Genomic DNA, 23773 nt, shown 5'->3' on the forward strand with positions numbered 1-23773 from the left:
TGAAGGATATAACTTGTTAAAAAAACACAGAAGGAATAAAAAGGGAGGTGGAGTCATGCCATATGTTAAAAATATATATCCCTGCACAGAAATACAAGAAGATGAGCTTGGTAGGTCCACCAAGAGTATCTGGATTAAAATTAATGGGGCAAGTAATAAAAGGAATGTGGTGCTTGGAGTCTACTACCGACCACCCAATCAAGGAGAAGATGAGAATGTAAATTTTGAAAAGCAAATTGCCAATGTTTCAAGGAGGCATGATGTAGTAGTAATGGGGGACTTTAATTATCCTGATATCTGTTGAGAGACAAACTCTGCCAAACACGGCCCCTCCAAGAATTTTCTGACTTGTGTTGGAGATAACTTTCTCCTATCGAAAGTGGAGGAAGCAACCAGAGGATCAGCTATCCTGGACTTGATCTAATCAATAGAGATGATTTGGTGGATGAAGAGTTAGGGGGACCTCTGGGGGAAAGTGACCACACCATACTTAAATTCTCTATTTTAACAGAAGCAAAAGCTGACAGTAGCCATATGCGCACCCTGGACTTCAGGAAAGCTGATTTTAATAAACTCAGAACAATTGTAAGTACGGTTCCATGGCAAGCCACCCTAATGAGAAAAGGAGTCGAAGATGGGTGGGAGTTCCTAAAAAAGGAAATTCTAAAAGCGCAATGGCAAGCAATTCCAACAAGGAAAAAAGGGGGGAAACAGCTGAAGAAGCCAATGTGGCTTCACAAAAAGCTTAGAGATGACCTGAAAACAAAAAAGGACACATACAGGAATTGGAAAGAAGACCAGGCCACAAAGGAAGAGTACAGGCAGGTATCACGGAATTGCAGGGATGGCGTCAGGAAGGCTAAAGCTGAGAATGAACTGAAGTTAGGGAGGGATGCTAAAAGCAACAAAAAAGCTTTCTTAAGTTACATCCATAGTAAAAGACAGAGAAAAGAAATGGTGGCACAGCTACTCAATGAGTATGGCAAAATGATAACAGATGACAAAGAAAAGGCAGAAGTGCTCAATTCCTACTTTGGCTCAGTCTTCTCCCCCCAAAAAGGGTCTACGACCCTCCCTGGAAACATGAAGTAGAAGGGGCAGGATTGCAGCTTGAGATTGATAGACAAACGGTCAACCAATACCTAATCATTTTGAATGAGTTCAAATCAGCAGGGCCCGATAAACTGTATCCTAGAGTATTGAAGGAACTGGCTGAAGAACTCTCAGAACCTATTGCGAAATCATGGAGGAGTGGTGAAGCGCTAGATGAGCGGAGGAGAGCTAATGTTGGCCCTATCTTCAAAAAGGGCAAAAAGGAGGAACCAGGGAACTACTGATAAATCAGCCTAACATCAATCCCTGGAAAAACTCTGGAGCAGATTATAAAGCAGTTAATCTGTAAGCAACTTGAAAACAATGCAGTGATTACTAGGAGCCAACATGGATTTATGAAGAACAAATCCTGCCAAACTAATCTTATCTCATTTTTTGATTGGGTAACTTCCCTTGTAGACCGTGGGAATGCTGTGGACCTAATATATCTTGACTTCAGCAAAGCATCTGACAAAGCGCCCCATGATATTCTGATTAGCAAGCTAGCTAAATGTGGGCTGGATGGAACAACTATCATGTGGATGCAAAGTTGGCTCGAGAATCGTACTCAAAGAGTGTTTATCAATGGTTCCTTATCAAACTGGGCGGAAGTAACGAGTGGGGTACCACAGGGCTCGGTCCTGGGCCAGTGCTCTTCAACGTTTTTATTAAAGACTTGGATTAGGAGGTAGAGAGCATGCTTAACAAATTTGCAGATGATACAAAATTGGGGGGCAGAGCTAATATCAAGGAAGATAGAAACAAAATTCAAGGGGCCTTTGATAGACTGAAGCATTGGGCTGAAAACAAAGAAGGGGGAGGGAGGGGAAGAGATTGGATGGGTGGGCACTGGGCAGAAGGGAAGGCCCTTTCCTTTCCAAAAGGAAAACACTGTGAACAGTATCATTCTTCTTCAGGGTTTCCCCCACCTTTTTATTCTATAGCAAGCACATGTAGCCTCTCACCCAAATTTAAACCAAACTGTCCGTGGCCACATCCACAACAGACCTTTATTTCACTTTAGACAGTCATGGCTTCTCCCAAAGAATCCGGGGAAGTGTAGTTAGTGAAGGGTTCTGAGAGTTGCCGGGAGAGGCCCGTTCCCCTCACACACAAAACTTCAATCAGCGGCTGACTGTTAAACCACTCTGGCCACTGGAGCTCTGTCAGCAGAACAGGAGTCTCCTCTCAGCACCCTTCACAAACTACACTTCCCAGGATTATTTGGGGGAAGCCATGACTGTCTCAAGTGAAATCAAAGTCTGGTGTGGGCGTGGCCCCCTGATTAGCCAAGCCATGCAGCTGCGAGTCTGGCTTTTAGAACACTGACAGTTGGTTCTTACTGAGCATGCCAGACATTATTCCAAATTATGGAATGATGTTCTTGACGAGGTGCACCTGGCACCAACACTATTATCTTTTCGGCGCCAGATCAAGACTTTCCTCTTCTCCCAGGCATTTTAGCATGTGTTTTTAAATTGTTTTTTAAAAATGTGTTTTTAAATTTGTATACAGTAGGGCCCCGCTTTACAGCGGTTCGCTTTACAGCGTTCCGCTAATGCAGCGGTTGTCAATTGCAGAAAGGCCCCGCTCTTACAGTGCTTGTTCTGCTTTTACGGTGTTTTTTTGCCATCAGGTGCCATTTTGGTCAATGTTAGTCAATGGGTTCCGCTTTACAGCGGTTTTTGCTTTACAGCGGGGGTCCGGAACGTAACCCGCTGTATGAGTGGGGCCCTACTGTATTTGTATATATATTTTTAATGTTTTTAATTGTTGTAAACTGCCCAGAGAGCTTCGGCTATGGGGCGGTATACAGATGTAATATATAATAATAATAATAATTTTTATTATCATTCAGTTCAACCCAAAATTTCATAATTAAAAATCAGCCAGGCATTTTTTTTTAACTTTTAAACTACAGAAGATGAAGGTCAGAGTATGGGGCAAGGTCAGTAATAGGATTACAGGTACTCTGTGAACATGGCTGATTTTTAATGAATTTCAACAGATATGAGAACTCTTTCAGAAAAAAAGTCCAAAAGGGGTCTGGTTTTTCTCTCTCTCTTTTTACATTTTGAACTCTCGATTCTCTCTGACTGTTTTGTGTATCACCATGAAAATTTAGAGGTTTATTAAGCAAGTGTTTCTGTTTCTGGGTTCAGGACTGTAAGGTTTGTAAGGTTTTGTTTTGAAATGAGCTTATGGGAAGCATCAGAATGGCATGGGGGTATTTTCAATTTAACATTGCAGAATGCGAAAAATCCATGCTGACTATAGTATACAGCCACTCCCTTGGCTGTATCATAATAGAAACATGGCAGTGCTGATTTCACAAAGGAACTAGAGTAATTAGTGTAGAGAGCTCCTGAACATCTTTGGGGGGTTAGGGAAAGATATATATAGTTATATAGAGGGGTGTAGTCATCCAGGGTCTCAGGAGCTGTTGGACCCCTTACTTTTTTGAGAGCAGGGTCTCAATGTCTCCAACATTCTATGGATGAGCATGAAAGGGGAATATGTTAGCCACTAAGAAGAGTCTTCTAACATGCTTCTTTGTCCCTTCATGCTGACATGAGCCAATAAGAGTGAAATGGGGTGAGTCAGCTACTGAGAAGACTCTTTTCAGTAGCTCTCCCCTTTCATGCTCAGTGGCTCCTGGGGACAACTGTTACTGTGGGAAAAGGCATTAACAAGGTCTCATTCTCAACCCAGCAGCAAAAAAAGGGGTGTGGCTTTGACTATCATGAAGGGACCCTGCAGTTCTGAATTTACTACTACACTATTGCTTATATACTACATCAAAAGTCCACAGCTCGTGCTGTGTGTGTGTGTGTGTGTGTGTGTGTGTGTGTGTGAGAGAGAGAGAGAGAGAGAGAGAGAGAGAGAGAGAGAGAAAGAGAGAGAGAGAGAGAGAGAGAGTGTCTCCCTGCCTCATTACAGGCAGATACATCCTAAAGAGTAATAGGTTACATGTTTAGTACCACACCATCAAAAAGTACCCCTGATTTTCAGTAATTAGGTGAACATGAGGTGTTGATTGTTAGCAGGGGGGGAGGGAACACTGACTTGATTACCTGCCTTAATCTGCTCTGCAATGCACTTGAAAAGGCATGTAAACAGGCAATAATTACAGAGTTCAGAATAAAGACTGATATCAGTGGAGACTAATAAATAAATATTGATTATAATATTGAAATATCTCTGCAAAGCAAAAAATATCAGATCGGAAAAGTAAAAAGATATAGGAGGAAAAAGGAATCCAATTGTTAATGACCACTAGGGAGCCACACTTAAAAATGAAACAAAAAAAGGGAGAGGATTCCATCCCTAATGCATATTGGGGAGCACCAGACCAATATCCCACCACCTTTGGCAAACAAAGAGTCCCAACAGCAAAAATTATTATAGAACTGAGGTTGGGAGACTCAGACCAAGGTCCAAATGTAGCCCTCCAGGCCCTTGAGACTCTCACTTGGCTACACCCCTCAATGGCATTACTGTGTTCTCCTTGAGTGCTTTTGCCTGGCTGGAATGTGTCCTTCAGCTGTGATAATGCATCTTGCTTGTCTGGAAAGAGAGGGGTGTGTGTGTGTCTGTCTGAATTTCTTGGAATAAAGCCTACTGTAGAATGGTAGAAGTCACATCCAATGCCCCATCTACCTCTTGACATTGGCCTTGCCCAGCACTGGTGCACAGCCCCAGGAAGGTTACGTATAAGGGAATGTGGCCCTTGAGCTGAAAGAAGTTCCTCACCCCTGCTACAGAAAGAAGGAAGCATAGCTTGTAGTTACAGCTGTTCCAATCTCTATGACATCCAGCATTTTCACTTCGTACATGATTACATTTGAACATAAAAAGCCATCTTACTGAGTCAAACCACTGACCAATCTACCTACTATTCTCAACTTTGATCGGCACTGGCTCTCATGGGTGTTTCCCAGCCCTGATACTGGAGATTGCTTATCTGGAAATACTAGGGACTAAACCTTGGAACAAGGGCCAGCCCAAGATGTTTTGCTGCTTGAAGCAGGGCAGCAAATCCCCGTCAAGATTCATGGTATCCAAAGTCCGCCATGTTATTCTGGCACCTCTCCTTCTCTCCAACAATAAAAATATAATCATAATAAATTAAATACTGTTTGCTGTCCTTTCACCACTCCCCATATCAGCTTTGTGAGGTAGCCACCTCACCCTGCCTAATGGTGGGGTTGGCCCTACTTGGATCTTTTCTAAGGACCTACATTCATCTCATGCACGTTCTTGTAATGGAGTGTTTGCTGCTATTCTAGATGTGTTTTCTCCAGTGCAAAGAAGCTCATTGCATGTTTACAGTCCTGTATATGACTCAGAGCTAGTTTCTTACCACGTTGGTGTCTTTTTCCACTGTCTGCTCATTGCCTTCATTCTGATCACAGTCTTGGTATCGGGGGCTACTGCAGTCAAGCCGGATCAGGGCACGGCATCGGTAATGACAAATGAATTTACAGTCTAAGAAAGATAAAAGGAAGAGAGACCATAAGGCAAGCGAACAAAGCTCAGGCAGAAAAGGAACCCACAGGTTTTTTCTGTGAAAGGAAATGCACCACGTGTCAGATCTCCAGAGTATGGAAAAGAGCAGATCAGCTGTCATTGCACATTTTGCAACTGTGAATAGTCAGGAAGGGGTTTGGGGGTGGGAGGAAATGGTACTTGAATCTCAGTAGCAATATGTCAGTTAGGTCTCAAACTGTTCAGGACCTTCTTTTATCTAACACTCAGGAAAAGGCTTGCTTTTTATAAGCAGCGAAATATCTTGTAACATAGATTAGTATTCAAGATTTCTATTCTGCCTTTCTTCTTCCGCACCCCGCCAAAAGAAAGCACTAAAGGCAGCTTATGTAACCTACTGATCACACCAGAATGCTGGTTAGCATTTCATTTCCACAATCTCTACAATTTTTATTTTAAACTTCTGCCTTTTGTTCTTACTATGCAATGCAGGCCTAGTTTCATTGCTTTAAAGCGTTGCTTTAACAGGTCCCACTCCCTGCCCAGCATGGCCATTGTAGCCTCTTGGCAGAAAGACAGAACAGATAAGAACATAAGAACATAAGAAGAGCCTGCTGGATCAGGCCAGTGGCCCATCTAGTCCAGCATTCTGTTCTCACAGCGGCCAACCAGGTGCCTGGGGGAAGCCCGCAAGCAGGACCCGAGTGCAAGAACACTCTCCCCTCCTGAGGCTTCCGGCAACTGGTTTTCAGAAGCATGCTGCCTCTGACTAGGGTGGCACAGCACAGCCATCATGGCTAGTAGACATTGATAGCCCTGTCCTCCATGAATTTGTCTAATCTTCTTTTAAAGCCATCCAAGCTGGTGGCCATTACTGCATCTTGTGGGAGCAAATTCCATAGTTTAACTATGCGCTGAGTAAAGAAGTACTTCCTTTTGTCTGTCCTGAATCTTCCAACATTCAGCTTCTTTGAATGTCCACGAGTTCTAGTATTATGAGAGAGGGAGAAGAACCTTTCTCTATCCACTTTCTCAATGCCATGCATAATTTTATACACTTCTATCATGTCTCCTCTGACCCGCCTTTTCTCTAAACTAAAAAGCCCCAAATGCTGCAACCTTTCCTCGTAAGGGAGTCGCTCCATCCCCTTGATCATTCTGGTTGCCCTCTTCTGAACCTTTTCCAACTCTAGAATATCCTTTTTGAGATGAGGCGACCAGAACTGTACACAGTATTCCAAATGCGGCCGCACCATAGATTTATACAACGGCATTATGATATCGGCTGTTTTATTTTCAATACCTTTCCTAATTATTGCTAGCATGGAATTTGCCTTTTTCACAGCTGCCGCACACTGGGTCGACATTTTCATCGTGCTGTCCACTACAACCCCGAGGTCTCTCTCCTGGTCGGTCACCGCCAGTTCAGACCCCATGAGCGTATATGTGAAATTCAGATTTTTTGCTCCAATATGCATAATTTTACACTTGTTTATATTGAATTGCATTTGCCATTTTTCTGCCCATTCACTCAGTTTGGAAAGGTCTTTTTGGAGCTCTTCGCAATCCCTTTTTGTTTTAACAACCCTGAACAATTTAGTGTCGTCAGCAAACTTGGCCACCTCACTGCTCACTCCTAATTCTAGGTCATTAATGAACAAGTTGAAAAGTACAGGTCCCAATACCGATCCTTGAGGGACTCCACTTTCTACAGCCCTCCATTGGGAGAACTGTCCGTTTATTCCTACTCTCTGCTTTCTGCTTCTTAACCAATTCCTTATCCACAAGAGGACCTCTCCTCTTATTCCATGACTGCTAAGCTTCCTCAGAAGCCTTTGGTGAGGTACCTTGTCAAACGCTTTTTGAAAGTCTAAGTACACTGTGTCCACTGGATCACCTCTATCTATATGCTTGTTGACACTCTCAAAGAATTCTAACAGGTTACTGAGACAGGACTTTCCCTTGCAGAAGCCATGCTGGCTCTGCTTCAGCAAGGCTTGTTCTTCTATGTGCTTAGTTAATCTAGCTTTAATAATACTTTCTACCAGTTTTCCAGGGACAGAAGTTAAGCTAACTGGCCTGTAATTTCCGGGATCCCCTCTGGATCCCTTTTTGAAGATTGGCGTTACATTTGCCACTTTCCAGTCCTCAGGCACGGAGGAGGACCCGAGGGACAAGTTACATATTTTAGTTAGCAGATCAGCAATTTCACCTTTGAGTTCTTTGAGAACTCTCGGGTGGATGCCATCTGGGCCCGGTGATTTGTCAGTTTTTATATTGTCCATTAAGCTTAGAACTTCCTCTCTCGTTACCACTATTTGTCTCAGTTCCTCAGAATCCCTTCCTGCAAATGTTAGTTCAGGTTCAGGGATCTGCCCTATATCTTCCACTGTGAAGACAGATGCAAAGAATTCATTTAGCTTCTCTGCAATCTCCTTATCGTTCTTTAGTACACCTTTGACTCCCTTATCATCCAAGGGTCCAATTGTCTCCCTAGATGGTCTCCTGCTTTGAATGTATTTATAGAATTTTTTGTTGTTGGTTTTTATGTTCTTAGCAATGTGCTCCTCAAATTCTTTTTTAGCATCCCTTATTGTCTTCTTGCATTTCTTTTGCCAGAGTTTGTGTTCTTTTTTATTTTCTTCATTCGGACAAGACTTCCATTTTCTGAAGGAAGACTTTTTGCCTCTAAGAGCTTCCTTGACTTTGCTCGTTAACCATGCTGGCATCTTCTTGGCCCTGGCGGTACCTTTTCTGATCTGCGGTATGCACTCCAGTTGAGCTTCTAATATAGTGTTTTTAAACAACTTCCAAGCATTTTCGAGTGATGTGACCCTCTGGACTTTGTTTTTCAGCTTTCTTTTTACCAATCCCCTCATTTTTGTGAAGTTTCCTCTTTTGAAGTCAAATGTGACCGTGTTGGATTTTCTTGGCAATTGGCCAGTTACATGTATGTTTAATTTAATAGTACTGTGGTCACTGCTCCCAATCGGTTCAACAACACTTACATCTCGCACCAGGTCCCGGTCCCCACTGAGGATTAAGTCCAGGGTTGCCGTCCCTCTGGTCGGTTCCATGGCCAACTGATCTAGGGAATAGTCATTTAGAATATCTAGAAACTTTGCTTCTTTGTCATGACTGGAACACATATGCAGCCAGTCTGTGTCCGGGTAGTTGAAGTCACCCATTACTACCACATTTCCTAGTTTGGATGCTTCCTCAATTTCATATCTCATCTCAAGGTCTCCCTGAGCATTTTGATCAGGGGGACGATAGATCGTTCCCAGTATTAAGTCCCTCCTGGGGCACGGTATCACCACCCACAACGATTCTGTGGAGGAGTCTGCCTCTTTTGGGATTTCGAGCTTGCTGGATTCAATGCCTTCTTTCACGTATAGAGCGACTCCGCCACCAATACGTCCTTCCCTGTCCTTCCGATATAGTTTATATCCAGGGATAACCGTATCCCACTGGTTTTCTCCATTCCACCAGGTCTCGGTTATGCTCACTATATCAATGCTCTTCTCTAAGACCAAGCACTCCAGTTCTCCCATCTTGGTTCGGAGGCTCCTAGCATTAGCGTACAGGCACTTGTAAGCAGTGTCTCTCTTCAAGTGTCTTTGGCACTTGTGGTTAGGCCTGTGGTAATTTTGCTCTTCTGAATTTATATCCTGTGCCCCTGCTCTCACAATGCCTACTTCTAGGCCTACCCCTTTTAAAATTTCATCATTTCTTTGGTTTTTATCCCAGGGGGGAGGTTTATTCCGAACCGGACCTTTCTCAGCTCCTGTCGGGTTTCCCCCCTCAGTCAGTTTAAAAGCTGCTCTGCTACCTTTTTAATTTTAAGTGCCAGCAGTCTGGTTCCATTCTGGTTCAAGTGGAGCCCGTCCCTTTTGTACAGGCCCGGCTTGTCCCAAAATGTTCCCCAGTGCCTAACAAATCCGAACCCTTCCACCCGACACCATCGTCTCATCCACGCATTGAGACTGCGAAGCTGGGCCTGTCTAGCTGGTCCTGCGCGTGGAACCGGTAGCATTTCAGAGAAAGCCACGTTGGAGGTCCTGGCTTTCAGCATCCTACCTAGCAACCTAAATTTTGCTTCCAGGACCTCACGGCTGCATTTCCCCATGTCGTTGGTGCCAACGTGCACCACGACCACTGACTCCTTCCCAGCACTGTCTACCAAACTATCTAAATGACGGGCGATATCCGCAACCTTCGCACCAGGCAGGCAAAACACCTTGCGGTCTACACGCCCATCACACACCCCACTGTCTATGTTCCTAATGATTGAATCACCCACTACAAGGATCCCTCCACCCCCTGGAGATATATCCTCGGCACGAGAGGATAGCTGCTCATCCCCCAAGGAATGGGTCCCTTCTAAGGGATCATTTCCCTCTTCCTCAGCTGGATGCTCTCCTTCCCCGAGACCATCGTTCTCCATGATAGCAGGAGAGCTATCATCGTTGGAGTGGGACACAGCTATAACGTCCCTGAAGGCCTCCTCCACACACCTCTCTGCCTCTCTCAGCTTTTCCAGGTCCGCCACCTTGGCCTCAAGGAAATGAAGTCGTTCCTGGAGAGCCAGGAGCTCATTGCACCGAGAGCACACCCACGACTTCTGTCCAACAGGCAGATAGTCGTACATGCTGCAGGCGGTGCAAAACACTGGAAAGCCCCCACACCCCTGCTGGCTTCTTACCTGCATAGTTTTGTTTAAGGTTTATTACGTCAATGGGTTGGAGACTGCGGTTTAGTTGAGGTCAGGGAACAGACGGGCAGAGTGGGGGGCCCTGGCCTCCTCGCCCTGCTGCTTAACTCGCCTTGACGCTTGTCAGCTGGGGCTCCCTCTAGCTCCTGATCTAGCTTTCTAGATCTAGCTTTCTGATCTAGCTTTCTAGATCAGAAAAAGAGAATGACTGCCCCCTCAACAAACACACACTTCAAAGACAGAGGCATGAAAGAACCTCTCTGTCCCAAGGCATCACCTTTCCCTAACAGCTACTCTGCGGCCTGCCAGGATAAAGGCCTCATTTTAAGAGGCAGCCTGCACTGATTATGTTCTGCTTGGATGGGCTGAAACTGCTGCATGGGAGATGTGCTCATGTGAGAGGAATGCCTAATGCCAGTCACATGGTGTCAAGGTACAATGTCACCATCAGCAAAGAGAATGCCCTGCTTGTCTAGGACTCAGACAGTCTGGATAGTCTTGTACTAGCCAAACATTCATGCAAATGCGCCTGTGCAATTTCTCACATTTTTTCTTGTGGCCTCTTCAAACACCACAAGCTAAAAATTGTAGAAAGATTGGCAGTTTAAAATATAGTAAGTTTGTTGCCCTTTTAAAAAAAAAGACACTGGTACACACACTTGTAAGACATCTTCAGTTCTAATGAGGAAAGGGCAACAAACTTTTCAAGGATGACACGTCTGGCTACACTATGGAAGCAAGCCGTAGATTTGCCACAGTCTACATATTGTATAAAAGATGGCTCTAGAAAATAAACATAGTATGTTCATATATATCTTGTGACAATGCATGTCCTCAAAAATATTTCCAATCTTTGTCTGGGCACTTGAATTATCTCTATATATGTTGCTAAAACAGATAATGCTAAAAATGCAAAACCTTTCAGTATCTGCAATTTAAGCAGGGCTTAATTAAACATTATTCTACATGCAGATTGGAGCCTTTCGTATAGTGTGATGATCAGATGTGGTTTTTATGCAGGAACAGCATAACTATTGCTAAGCAGCTCAGCACAATCCAGATAGCACCCCTGTAATAAGCTCTTTCTGTTGCAGAGGAATTGTGCTTTCTAAGCATTTGATCACTCCATCAGGTTGCTGGAAAAATGCAATTATTTCCCTAGAAAGCACATTCCTTAGGGGCCCCTCCAGACAACAAGTTTATTGAGCATTCTTCCTGATTTGTTTGCGTAAAGCTTTCATGGAGTTAGCCTGCAATCCAATACACACTTACCTGGGAGTAAGTCCCACTGAATCCAATAGAGTTTATTTCTGAGTAGACATGTATTGGATTGCAGCCTTAGAGGCGTATATCCGGTCTTCATTGAGCATTTGTTATGGTTTGTTTGCAGAGTGGTTATACAATAAGCATTTGTTCTGCAGTCATCTTGATTTGCTTGCAGAGTGCTTATAAAACTTCTTGTTAGTGATTCACTCATCCCATACTTTTCAATGCATTTTCCTGTCACCCAAACCTAGCACCATTTTATATTATTTTTAAAAGGAATGCTGTATTTTTTTCACCCCACAATCAACCTGAATCCTAGACAAATTCACCTAAGATGTCCTTTCTAGACACTACTATGCAACTACATAATGGACATGCCCTTTAGAGGAAACCCACCAACTACTACACATACAGGCTTCTAGCATCCACTCAGAACACACCACAAAATCCACTGTCTTTGGCCAAGTCCTATGATACAACCACATCTGTTCAGATTTGGACAGAACCCCCTCAAAAAATTTAAATCAGGCATTTCTCAAACGATAATACCCAACAAACTAAAAACAACAACAGATGAATAAGACCTGGTTGCTACCCAGGAACAACATACTACAGGACACACCTAGACAGTGATAGACTGCCACGTGTTAGCACTTGCAGCTTGCAGTTGAAAACACTCAAATGCATCATCAATGATCCTGGACCATGTCACTCCCCTTTCACAGGTATTGGATTACAGACAACCCCCAACCTAAAATAGGTGATGAACAGTAGGAGTGTGCCTTGATCAAGGAGGGGGAAATGGTTTCCATTCAATGGAAATCACTTTCCCCTCTCAGTTCTGCTCTTTGAAGCTGCTTCACACGCTCCTTTCCACTTCTGACATCGGGGATGGAAAGGAGAATTACAAGGAGACTCACAAGGGACAAAGAATTTTGACAGCTGGGTGTGGAACCCACCTGCCAATCATGTGATGTTGCAATGATGTCATGTGAGTGACAGGTGAGTGGCCCCTGCACTAGAACAACAGACCACATAACAGTTATATGAACACAGGAACCAGATCCTGTGGTAGACCTGTATGACAACTGAGTTGCCATATCTACAATGGCAACACCATTACAGGACCTAACATGTCATCAGCAACATCAGTGGTTGATTCACCTACTCATCTTCTAATGTGTTACATGTCATCATCTGCCAACAATCCATTCTACACAGAACAAATAGGCCAGTCTCTACACAAAAGAGTAAATGGACACAAATTTGACATTAGAAATTGCAATGTTAAAAAAGAACAACCCTGTGCGGAAACATTTCAACTTGTCAGGACTCTCTAACTGACCTTAAGGTGGGTATACTGGAACCATAATTTCAAAGGGAGGCTGCAACATGAAACTGCTGAATTATTCATCAAGAGCTTAATACTATCACTTGTGGACTTAATCTGCACAATGGGCTTTTATCACACTACATATCTAATTGACTTATTAATGCCAGGATATCTGTGTGATCAACACAACTGTTTTTTGTGAATGGGCACTGCTAAAAATGCAACTTTCACGGTCTGTACTTTTTTGCATTTTGCTTTCTTTTGAACTTACTGTTTACAGTTCACCCATTTCAAACCATATATCTTACTATATAATATTTGTCCAAGGCTGTCATCATGCTGCATGATGACAGACTTCCATGGTGGCGGGAGAGGCTAGTGAGGGATGAGCGAGGTGAATAGGAGGCAGAAAAGCGAGGTGGTGGAAATGCTGTGGGGTTATGGTGGGCAGCCATGGTGGTAAGCAAGTGAGGCAGACAAGCAGGTGAGGTGACATTGATGCTGTGGAGCCATGGTGAGCATGCAAATGAGCGAGATGGTGGCCTGGGTGAGCAATATAGGAACAGTCAGGACAGGCTGGTGCAGCTTCTCAGCAACCATCTTGCTCTGCTGCTGGCACAGCCCCCCACCTTACGGACAACAGTGGAGGGCAAAGAGGAGGGAAGCTGTGGGAAAGCAGGAAGCTTGCTGAGGTGCTGCCCTGTCCTCAGTTGGCCACCTCCCCCCTCTGCTTCTCCTTCTTCCTACGCGAGAAGGTCTAAAGTAGAGCGGGGGGAGTACGATGCTTGGCAGCCTGTAGTGAGGAGGAGATGTGGCTTGGTGACCCAAAGGGGAGAGGAGAGTTGTCAACCTGTAGAGGGGAGGAGGAGATTTGGCCAGGTCTAACGAGAGAGCGTCTTTGGCAAGGGCCTGGGGGTAAAATGAAGCGTTTGCCTAGAGAGGCAGCAGATAGGTGGTGGTTTGGGTGAGCTCTAAGTGGAGGGGGGTGGTTTGGGTGAGGGGGTGGTGGGGTGAGCAGTGAGCAGTGGCGACAGCCTATACACACACACACACCCCCCTCAGAATAACGCAATGCATTTGATGAAGTGGATTGTAGCCCATGACAGTTTATGCCATAATAAATTTGTTAAGGATGCCACAAGATGCTTCATGTTGTTTTTGCTGTAGAATCATAGAGTTGGAAGGAGCCTTGTAGGCCATCGAGTCCAACCCCCTGCTCACAGCAGGAAATCCACAGCTAGAGCATCTCCCGCAGATAGCTGTCCAGCCTCTGCTTGAAGACATCCAGTGAAGGGGATCCCACCACCTCCCTAGGCAGTCGGTTCCATTGCCGAACCGCCCTTACTGTCAAGAAGTTCCTTCTAATTTCTAGACCTCTCTAGATATATTAAGTTACTTTTTAATAGTGTATAGAAAATTTCAAAATTAGGTAGCTGCTGCTCTCAACTTTGATATAGGAGCAAGGTCCATGTTGTGATAAATATTTTTATAATGCTGGTGGCTTGCTCAGTTTATGTGGAGAGTTCAGGGTAAGGGTGATAGCTCAGTGGTAGAGCATTTGCTTTGCATGCTTTAGGTCCCTGATCTCTCTGGGTAGAACTGGAAATGTCTCCTGTCTAAAACCCTGGAGAGTCACTGCCAGGCAGTGCAGGCTGAGCTAGAAGGACCAATAGCCTGACTCAGTTTAGGGCAGCTTCCTACGTCCCAGTGATCAGACACTGTTCAGGAGTGATCTCCCAACAAAACTGAAGGCAACTGCAACTGCAGTCCTGGAAGAGAAGAGACACAGTAGAACAAGCATCCTATCATGCAAAGCAGTATTTATCACCAGATCAGGAATAGACAGTGCTGAACCATGTATACAAAGAACTAATCTTTAGCCATGTTTGATTTGTTTACTACTACTACTACTACTACTACTACTACTACTACTACTACTACTACTACTACCCTTTTTAAATGTATTGCCCACTCTTCATCCAAAGGTCCCAGGGTAGGTCACAACAGATTTAAAATACATAATTAAAAACAGTTAAAAACAACCTAAAATCACACATACAAAAAATTAGGATGGATCCAAAAATATGCATCAGGTGTCACAGGTCAGGGTAAAGAAGTCCATTTTCAGTGTTTGCTGAAAACTGCATAGTGATGGTGCCAGATGCATCTCTGTAGGGAGGAAGTTCCACAACTTACGGGCAGCCACAGAGAATGCCCTCTCCCGGGCCACCACTCCCTGAGCTTCTGAGGGTGGTGGAACTACTGAAAGGGCCTCTTCTACTGATCTCAGTACCCTAGAGGGGCTCTAGAGAAGGAGGTGGCCTTTTATATATTTGTGACTTAAGTCTAATGTGAGCACTTTGAAATGAGCCCAGAAACAAACTGGCAACCAATGCAGTTGTTTTAAAAAAGGGTTATATGAGATCTTAAGGGAACCCCAGCCAGTAATTTGGATGGTGCATTCTGGACCAGCTGAAGCTTCCAAGTCATCTTCAAGGGCACCCCAAGGTCAAGCACATTGCAATAATCCAGATGCTACCAGAGCATGGAGTACTGTGGCCAAGTCATCTCTATTCAAAAAGGGCTAAAGCTGGTGAACCAGCTGGAGCTGTAAGAAGGCACTCCTAGCCACTGAGGCCACCTGAGCCTCCAGTGACAATGTTGGATCCAGGAGTACCCCAAAGCTGTAGACCAGCTCCTTTCAGGGAAGAGATACTCCATCCATAACAGGCCGTCTCCCCACCTCCTAAACATGAGAACTCTGGACACGTTACCTCTGTCTTTTCAGGATTCAGCCTCAATTTTTTGACCCACATCCAGCCCATCATGTTTCCCAGCACCGATTCAACACCTCAACTATCTCTCCTGATTCAGGTGGAATAAAAAGACAGAGCTGGGTGTCATCTGCATATTGATGGCACTTCACTCCAAATCTCCTGATGACAGCTTCCAGTGGCTTCATATAGATGTAAAATTGCATAGGTGACTAGATGGAATGCTGTGGAACACCATAGGACATGAACAATGGCCTCCCATACTACTTTTTGGAAACTGATCTGGAGGTTACATCTTGAGGCATGAGTAGCACCTTCTTCCATTCCCTGGAAGATTCCAAAAGGATTTGTCCTTTACATAAGCTTGATCACATTTATGTAGTCTCTTGTTCCAATACATTTTCGTTTAGAGCAGCCTTTCCCAACCAGTGTGCCTCCAGATGTTGTTGGACCACAACTCCCATCAGCCTCAGCCATTGGCAATGCTGGCTGAGGCTGATGGGAGCTGTGGTCCAACAACATCTGGAGGCACACTGGTTGGGAAAGGCTGGTTTAGAGGAAGGGGGAGGATGTCTGTATATTTACTTCTGCCAGAAGGGAAAGTATGGCATATTGGTAAAAGAGTCTCCTCTCCTTCAATCTAGCACTGAATTAGGGTTTGCCTTTTAAAGTAAAATTAACAGTTTAAAGTGATCAGTACAGTCATTCTCACCCGAGAGATTACTTCCTCTCTTTCTTCTTGCCTTTTCTCCATATTGCTCATTCATGATCTAAATAAAGTGAGAGAGTGAACAAATGGGGAATGTAGGAGAGTGGATCTAGATTATATTTCATAAATAAAATATTTGTTACTTCTTTGAACTAAGTGTCCTAGCCAGAAGCTTTTAGCTTTGTTTGTTAAAAGGTTTATTGGAACCTTCTCTCAAAAACATGAAGTCTATTGTTTAATCAATTCTTATTGATTAATCAATGTTGGAGGTGATATCTCATGGACAAAATTCCACTGCCACTTAAAGGGAGGGGAAATCCTAACTGGTCTTGCAGAAGTTTTTATATAACACTGAACTTGGAAATTGCTATTGATAAGGCTGATCAGGACTATAGGAAAAGAGTTTTGATTAAAAAAAAGCTTTTGGAACTCATTTAAAATTTAAAATAGCATGGTCAACACTGAATATTTCTTGCTTATGATAGTGCTTGTGAAGAAAGAGGCAAATACATTGTGTCTTTCCAAATTCTTATTAACCCAGGGCAGAAGAAATTAAGAGTACAGAAAGGATTTAGTTCTTAGGCAAATTAGTTAACTTTTTGCATCACCTGGAATCCATTATTCCCCCCAGAGACCATGACCAGCCATCATGTACTGATATCTGGATGGACCCCCACAACTGTTTCTATGTGTGTGATTATTTATTGTAACTACCTCAGTGAATCTAAATCTGTATCTATCTGAAGCAGTAACTAGACAGATCTGTTTTTTCATGAACTACTAAAATTGCAGATATGAAGATCTGGGACATAACTGGTTCCACCTAAAAAAAATTAACACTAATAAATGAATGCCTTTCTCACCTACATATTTTGTAAAACCCACCTTTATTTTCCACCAATATTACCAGCACAAATTCTGACTGCAAGGCTGTCAGCTCTTTGGTTTTATACATTTCTGAAAATTAAATCATGGTTAAGTTTCCTTTTATAAATAATGTTCTGGCCCTAGGATGGAGAAGAAAATAATTAAAAGTGAAAGCAATATGTGCCTTCAAGTCTCCTTAGCAAGGACGCAAAAATAGTTTAATGAGTTTAGACAAAACATGACTTTAGGGGCTTGACCTAATTTATGAACATCAAATAGCAGGCCTGTCACTAGCCACAAATCTCACAGGGCTGGGGACAGAAAAAAGGAATCATACTGAGCAAAACAAAACCACAGATGTGTCAAGCCTATCTCAGGGTGACAACAGGATGCCAACCGTCTTTAACAGCAGAAGTAGCCTCCTTACATGCAATGGGATTGAGTTTCCAGCATGCTTTTTCAAGGAATTCTCTAAATAAGCTCCTCAGCAGCAAAAATGAAGATCCAATAAAGCCTGTAACAATTGCATTATTCAAGAAAAGTGAAGCCCAATTCCGCACTGCAAACTGTAAAATTTCTCTCAGATTTCTTTATCTTGTGTTCCTTTCTAGAAAAAAGGACTTTAAACACTCTGACACCCTCTAGTGACTTCTGCTCTGATTTACAGGCACTAGAAGAATGTACTTGCATTATCATACAAATTTCCTGCTCAATAAAGTACACAAAATTAGGCCAATTTATTCTCAATTAATTAATCTGGAATAATTTCATTCCCTGAATCCATAGTGATTTAGTTTTAATCACTAACAGATCAGACTTGAAATGAACTGCCTACACCATAAATCTAGTTTACATGGGAGTATTTAATATTCAATCAAGTATATATCTTACCTGAATGTTAGAATCAGAACTGCTCTTGACTGTAGGCCTGTCTCATACAATTAGGACCAAGTACCTCAAAGTATCCCATGCAATCTCTGTTCTTGTGTGAATTTGGAATTGACCTTCTCGATCCCAAATCAATTTTTTGAAACGATCAAAACCAGCAAGGATGCAAGAAAAAAACAAACCGAGAAAGTTCAACTGTAGCCATTCTGTAATTTGGTCCAACTTGGCAATTACAGGATGACATTTTGTAGGAGGTGGAAAGTGTGTTGGGGTAGGCAAAATGGAGTTTCCCTTGCCAAATCTGCTACTAATATTACTAAACATTATTTAGCACTAACAGAGTACTGAATGATATACAGAATTGTTAGCCAATAAGCAATCTTGCAGGATTTGGGGGAGGATCAAATGTAGGGACACAAGGCAGGGGACACAGACAAGGCGGTGACTTGAAAAGGAAGCCAGAACCAACAGGGTAAAAAAAAAAGTTCACAGGATATATGGCAGAGACAAAGTTCTGGGCTCAGGGATACAGAGTTTGTTATCAGGCATAGTTAAGCAGCTATAAGCAAGATGCACTGACAGGGCTTCCAGTAGCTGCACCCCTCCAGCCACTGGTACTGAAAGGATGAGAACAATTAGGGCAGAACAATCAACTTAGTCTCAGCCATTTCTTGGGTTGTGTGCAGCAGAATGAGTTTGGAAGAGAGTTCTAACTAGATCATACAAAATGCTGTTCATGCTCAGAAGACTAATTATGTACAATAAACTGACAAGACAGAAAAGATGCCATCTTTTTTTTGGCCAAGCCTCTGTGCCAGTAACAGTTGCTTATCAGGCAGAAATTCAACAAGAGCAGCCTTCTCTGCTCTTGATGCTCCACAAACATGCACAAACTGGGCAGACCTGCTTTTGCAGCAAGTGTTGAGTTCATATTCACATTGACTGCAGTCACTAGCAGAGCATTTCCTTGTCACTAGTAATAAGCCACAAATCATGATGTCCTGGGTCTGCCTGGTCCTGGCCTCTCTATCAGAAGAAGCAAGAGATCTAATAAACAAGTAGTTGTTCACCATCCTGCACTCTCCGCCCCTCCAATCTGTGTGCATGCCTCAGTGAAAGTTACAGCATAGCTTTCCCATGGCTTTCTATAACTCACATACAACTCTGGGTGGAATTCTCCTTTTGGAAAGGGGAAGTTAGCAAGAATTTGCAAAGGGGGTTAGTAAGAATTGCAGTCTGATGCAAAGCCATTGGGATACAGAAAGCATTAAGACTTTAATGTTAGCTAGCAAGAAACTGGTGAAGCCGGCTAGTTTCAAAGACCCTGTTTTGTTCTTACATAGAGCTTCTTAAAAACATCTATTGTCACCCTTGGCAATAATTCTGGCACCATCAGAAGAAAGGGAACACACCTAGGATTGACAAAAACCTTAAAGCTTTCTAAAGTACCCAACAGCGTGGACTTAAATAGATGGGATTCCAGCGAATAAGGTTGAAGAGAGCCATACCACACCTGTTTTCACAATAAACACAAGTCCCCTCATGCATTTTCTCAATATAAATGTTTCAATTGCAAAGAAGAAGAGCCAACGTACTTTGAGTGATCTCTGCCCAAGTAAATGTCATTCCATTAGCTCTTTTTCCCTATATGTCCTCTGATGAGCAAAATGCAAGGAAATTTAAGGAGCTCCCCCACCCCTCCTCAATGCTACTAATTCACATTAGGCTCAGTTGCACTAGACCATTGAAAGAGCTTCTACATTCATAGCAGCTCCAATTTAATGATGCCATGATAACTGCCATGAGATCCGTGGCTGGGTGCTATCCTTGACCTTGACCATTATTCCTCCTCCCTTTTGGCTGGATTGACATTGGATGAAGGTCCTCTGCAGCCTCCCAACTGGTAATAACTGTGACTGCAGTGCAAGCTAATTCACATATGCATGTTCATCATCCCTCAAGGTAATGGTACATCAAGAAACGAGATGACCTGCTTATAGTTGAACAACCACCATGGATCAGTCACTTCATTTCAAATCAGCACCAACAGAGTTTTTCAGTGTGGCAGTTCAGGTATTCAGATGGAAGTAACTGAATGATGAGATTCTTGAGACACGCACATACATATGTGTGTGTGAATCAGCCCCAAGACCATGTATTACAAGGTTCCACCAACAAATGATAGAGTTGTGGAAGCCGTTTGGGAAAGTGCAGAGTATTGGTGTCCAAGCCACTTGAATCCCCCCCCACTTCCCCCCCCCTATCCATCATATGCCCTTTTAAAGAGGAACTTGTAGACCAACTATCAGAAACCACATTTGCTCTTTGGAGTACATGCGAGACTTTATATAGCCAAAGTTTACAAGGTGCCACCACAATATGATGATCAGAAGCTGCTAGTTAAACTGCAATGAGCACCAACTCTCCTTCGGGATGTTCTGCGCTGCTATTAATCAGAGGCACCCCTGGAAATAGATCATGAAAAACTATGGAATGCCTTAAAATAAATGGGGGTGCCACAGCATCTGATTGTTCTGATGTGCAACCTATATACTGGACAAGAGGCTACTGTAAGGACAGAATATGGAGAAACCGATTGGTTCCCAATCTGGAAGGGTGTGAGACAGGGGTGTATTTTATCACCCTACTTGTTTAATCTATACACAGAACATATCATATGGAAAGCGGGATTGGACCAAGATGAAGGAGGTGTGAAAATTGGAGGGAGAAATATCAATAATTTAAGATATGCAGACGATACCATATTCTTAGTAGAAACCAGTAATGATTTGAAATGAATGCTGATGAAAGTTAAGAGAAAAGCACAAAAGCAGGACTACAGCTGAACATCAAGAAGACTAAGGTAATGACAACAGAAGATTTATGTAACATTAAAGTAGACAATGAGGACATTCAACTTGTCAAGGATTATCAATACCTTGGCACAGTCAGGGCCGGCTCCAGGAATGCCAGGGCCCTTCGGCATCAGCCTGCCCCTGGCCCCTCCGCTCCCCTACCGTGATCCGGTGCACGAGCTGTGCCGCGGATCGCAAGACAAGAGCTTCCGAGCCACCCACCGCCGCTGCCCGCCACCATCCCCCCGCTTCACCTACCTTTCTCTGCTGTTTTTTGCGGCTGCATGCATTGCATGCGCAGAGTTGCCATCAATCAAGATGGCGGCAGAGGCTTCAGTCCCTTACGGAAACCTTGGCCACCATCTTGATTGATGGCAACCCTGCACGTGCAATGCATGCAGCCGCAAAAAACAGCAGAGAAAGGTAGGTGAAGCGGGGGGATGGTGGCGGGCAGCAGCGGTGGGTGGCTCGGAAGCTCTTGTCTTGCGATCCGCAGCACAGCTTGTGCCACGGATCACGGTAGGGGAGCGGAGGGCCCCTCAGGGGGCCCCCAAGGGCTCCTGTAGCTGCGGGGCCCTCGGGCCAGTGCCCAACCTGGCCACCCTTTGGAACCGGCCCTGGGCACAGTCATTAACTAAAATGAAGACAATAGTCAAGAAATCAGAAGAAGGCTAGGACTGGGGAGGGCAGCTATGACAGAACTAGAAAAGGTCCTCAAATGCAAAGATGTATCACTGAACACTAAAGTCAGGATCGTTCAGACCATGGTATTCCCGATCTCTGTGTATGGATGGGAAAATTGGACAGTGAAAAAAGCGGATAAGAGAAAAATAGACTCGTTTAAAATGTGGTGTTGGAGGAGAGCTTTGCGCATACCATGGACTGCAAAAAAGGACAAATAATTGGGTGTTAGAACAAATTAAACCAGAACTATCACTAAAAGCTAAAATGATGAAACTGAGGTTATCATACTTTGGACACATAATGAGAAGGCATGATTCACTAGAAAAGGCAATAGTGGTGGGAAAAACAGAAGGGAGTAGAAAAAGAGGAAGGCCAAACAAGAGATGGATTAATTCCGTAAAGGAAGCCACAGACCTGAACTTACAAGATCTGAACAGGGTGGTTCACGACAAATGATATCGGAGGTCATCGATTCATAGGGTCACCATAAGTCATAATCGACTTGAAGGCACATAACAACCACCACCACCACCTTTGGATAGTGCTAATCAGTACCAAACAAAGAAACGGAAGAGGACTTCCAGTTCTGCCATGGGCTGCACATGAAAAATGGAAATGGACTGCCTTCAAGTTGATCCTGACTTATGGCGACCCTATGAATAGGGTTTTCATGGTAAGCGGCATTCAGAAGGGTGTTTACCATTGCCTTCCTCTGAGGCTGAGAGGCAGTGACTGGCCCAAGATCACCCAGTGAGCTTCATGGCTGTGTGGGGAGTCGAACCCTGGTCTCCCAGGTCATAGTCCAGCACCTTAACCACTACAGATGATCAAAACGGTAGTAAAGAATGAACATATTGCCTTTGCCTGTTCTCTCTCTCTCTCTGTCGCAGGCTTGTCTCTTTTAAAAATGTTATTTAATGGCTCTTTTGCCTTTTAATTGCTGCAGAACAGATGGTGCAGCTTTTCTCAGCAGTGAGAGGAGCGACTAGGAAGCTTTCCCTGTTGAATTTCGACATGTAATACCAGCTGTTACAGGAACCCAGACTTGCCTAGCCTGGGCTGGACTGGTAAGGTGGGAGGCGAACAAGACTACGGCATTTTGAGCTGCCCATTTTATTTTTATTACTCCTAGTTCTCCTCCATTTCGTACACTACTACTCTGTCTGTACCCGTCACTATCTGCCCTTCTATTTATTCCAGAACATCCCGCGAGGATTGAAGGCTGGCAAAGGCCGCCACGTGCGGCTGGAGGCTGGTACTCACGGATGCACTGCAGACGCTTCTTGTACACGCCCCAGATGAACTCCCCGCACAGATCGCACCAGGTGGGCTGGCTTTGAGTGCAGGGCCTGAAGATATGGCCCTCGCCCAGTTCCTCAGTCAGTTTGGGGTCGCTCTGGCCGCCCAGCAGGCGGATCTGGCGCACACGGCTCAAGATCTCGGGCACTTTCCCCGGAGAGATTCTCAGGGCGTTGGCCCGCTCCAACCGGACAGGGCGTTCGGACGTGCTTCGCAGGCCTCGAGTCAGGTCCAGCTGCTTCTCCAAGCCCAGGTTCTTTAGCTCGATCATCTCCCGGTCCATCGGTTGGTTCATGGCCACTTCTTAGGGCACTGAGGTTGGAGGAGGAAAAAAGGGCCTGACAAAACATCTCATTAGGAGCTGAGAAACGTTTCCATCCTGACCGCGTTGTTCGAGCACCTCTTTACCCCCCTTTCCGTCTATCAGAATTTCACTTTTTCCTCTTTTCTCCTCATGTTTGCTCCCCCCGCCGCTTTTCACCCATTAGTTTTAAAGCAGCAGTCAGAAACGTCACAGGCGATCTTTGTTGAAAAGAGCTCGAAGGAGTCGCATCCCACCCCCGATCGAGCGGGACAGTTTTTTTTGCTTCACAGCATCAGCCTTCCTTGGTTTATAATCCCGCTCTATAAGAGAGGAAGCCGGAGAGGGTTATATTAGTTTCAAGCTCTGTCTGCCTCAAAAGTGTTACTAGTTGTTTGCTGCTGTTTCTCTTTTTCTTTTTTTGTGAAAGGTTCCAGCTCCCCTCCTCTTCATTCATGTCTTTCCTCCTCCTCCTCCTCCGGGGGGGACGGGGACCCAGCAGG

General features: G+C 44.2%; 1 protein-coding gene across 1 annotated transcript in view; it reads right to left on the minus strand.

The window, feature by feature from the left end:
• The window catches only part of RASSF1 (Ras association domain family member 1), a 57752-nt gene extending 33979 nt beyond the window's left edge, over window positions 1-23773 (minus strand). Inside the window, exons 1-2 of the mRNA XM_061617850.1 lie at window positions 22934-23773; window positions 5456-5580 (exon numbers count right to left, since the gene is read on the minus strand). Of these exons, the coding sequence (XP_061473834.1) occupies window positions 5456-5580; window positions 22934-23264 (456 nt within the window). The 5' untranslated portion in view covers window positions 23265-23773. The remainder of the gene's footprint in view (window positions 1-5455; window positions 5581-22933) is intronic.

This window comes from Rhineura floridana, chromosome 3 (genome assembly GCF_030035675.1).
Source record: "Rhineura floridana isolate rRhiFlo1 chromosome 3, rRhiFlo1.hap2, whole genome shotgun sequence".
In the NCBI taxonomy this organism is placed as follows: Eukaryota; Metazoa; Chordata; class Lepidosauria; order Squamata; family Rhineuridae; genus Rhineura; species Rhineura floridana.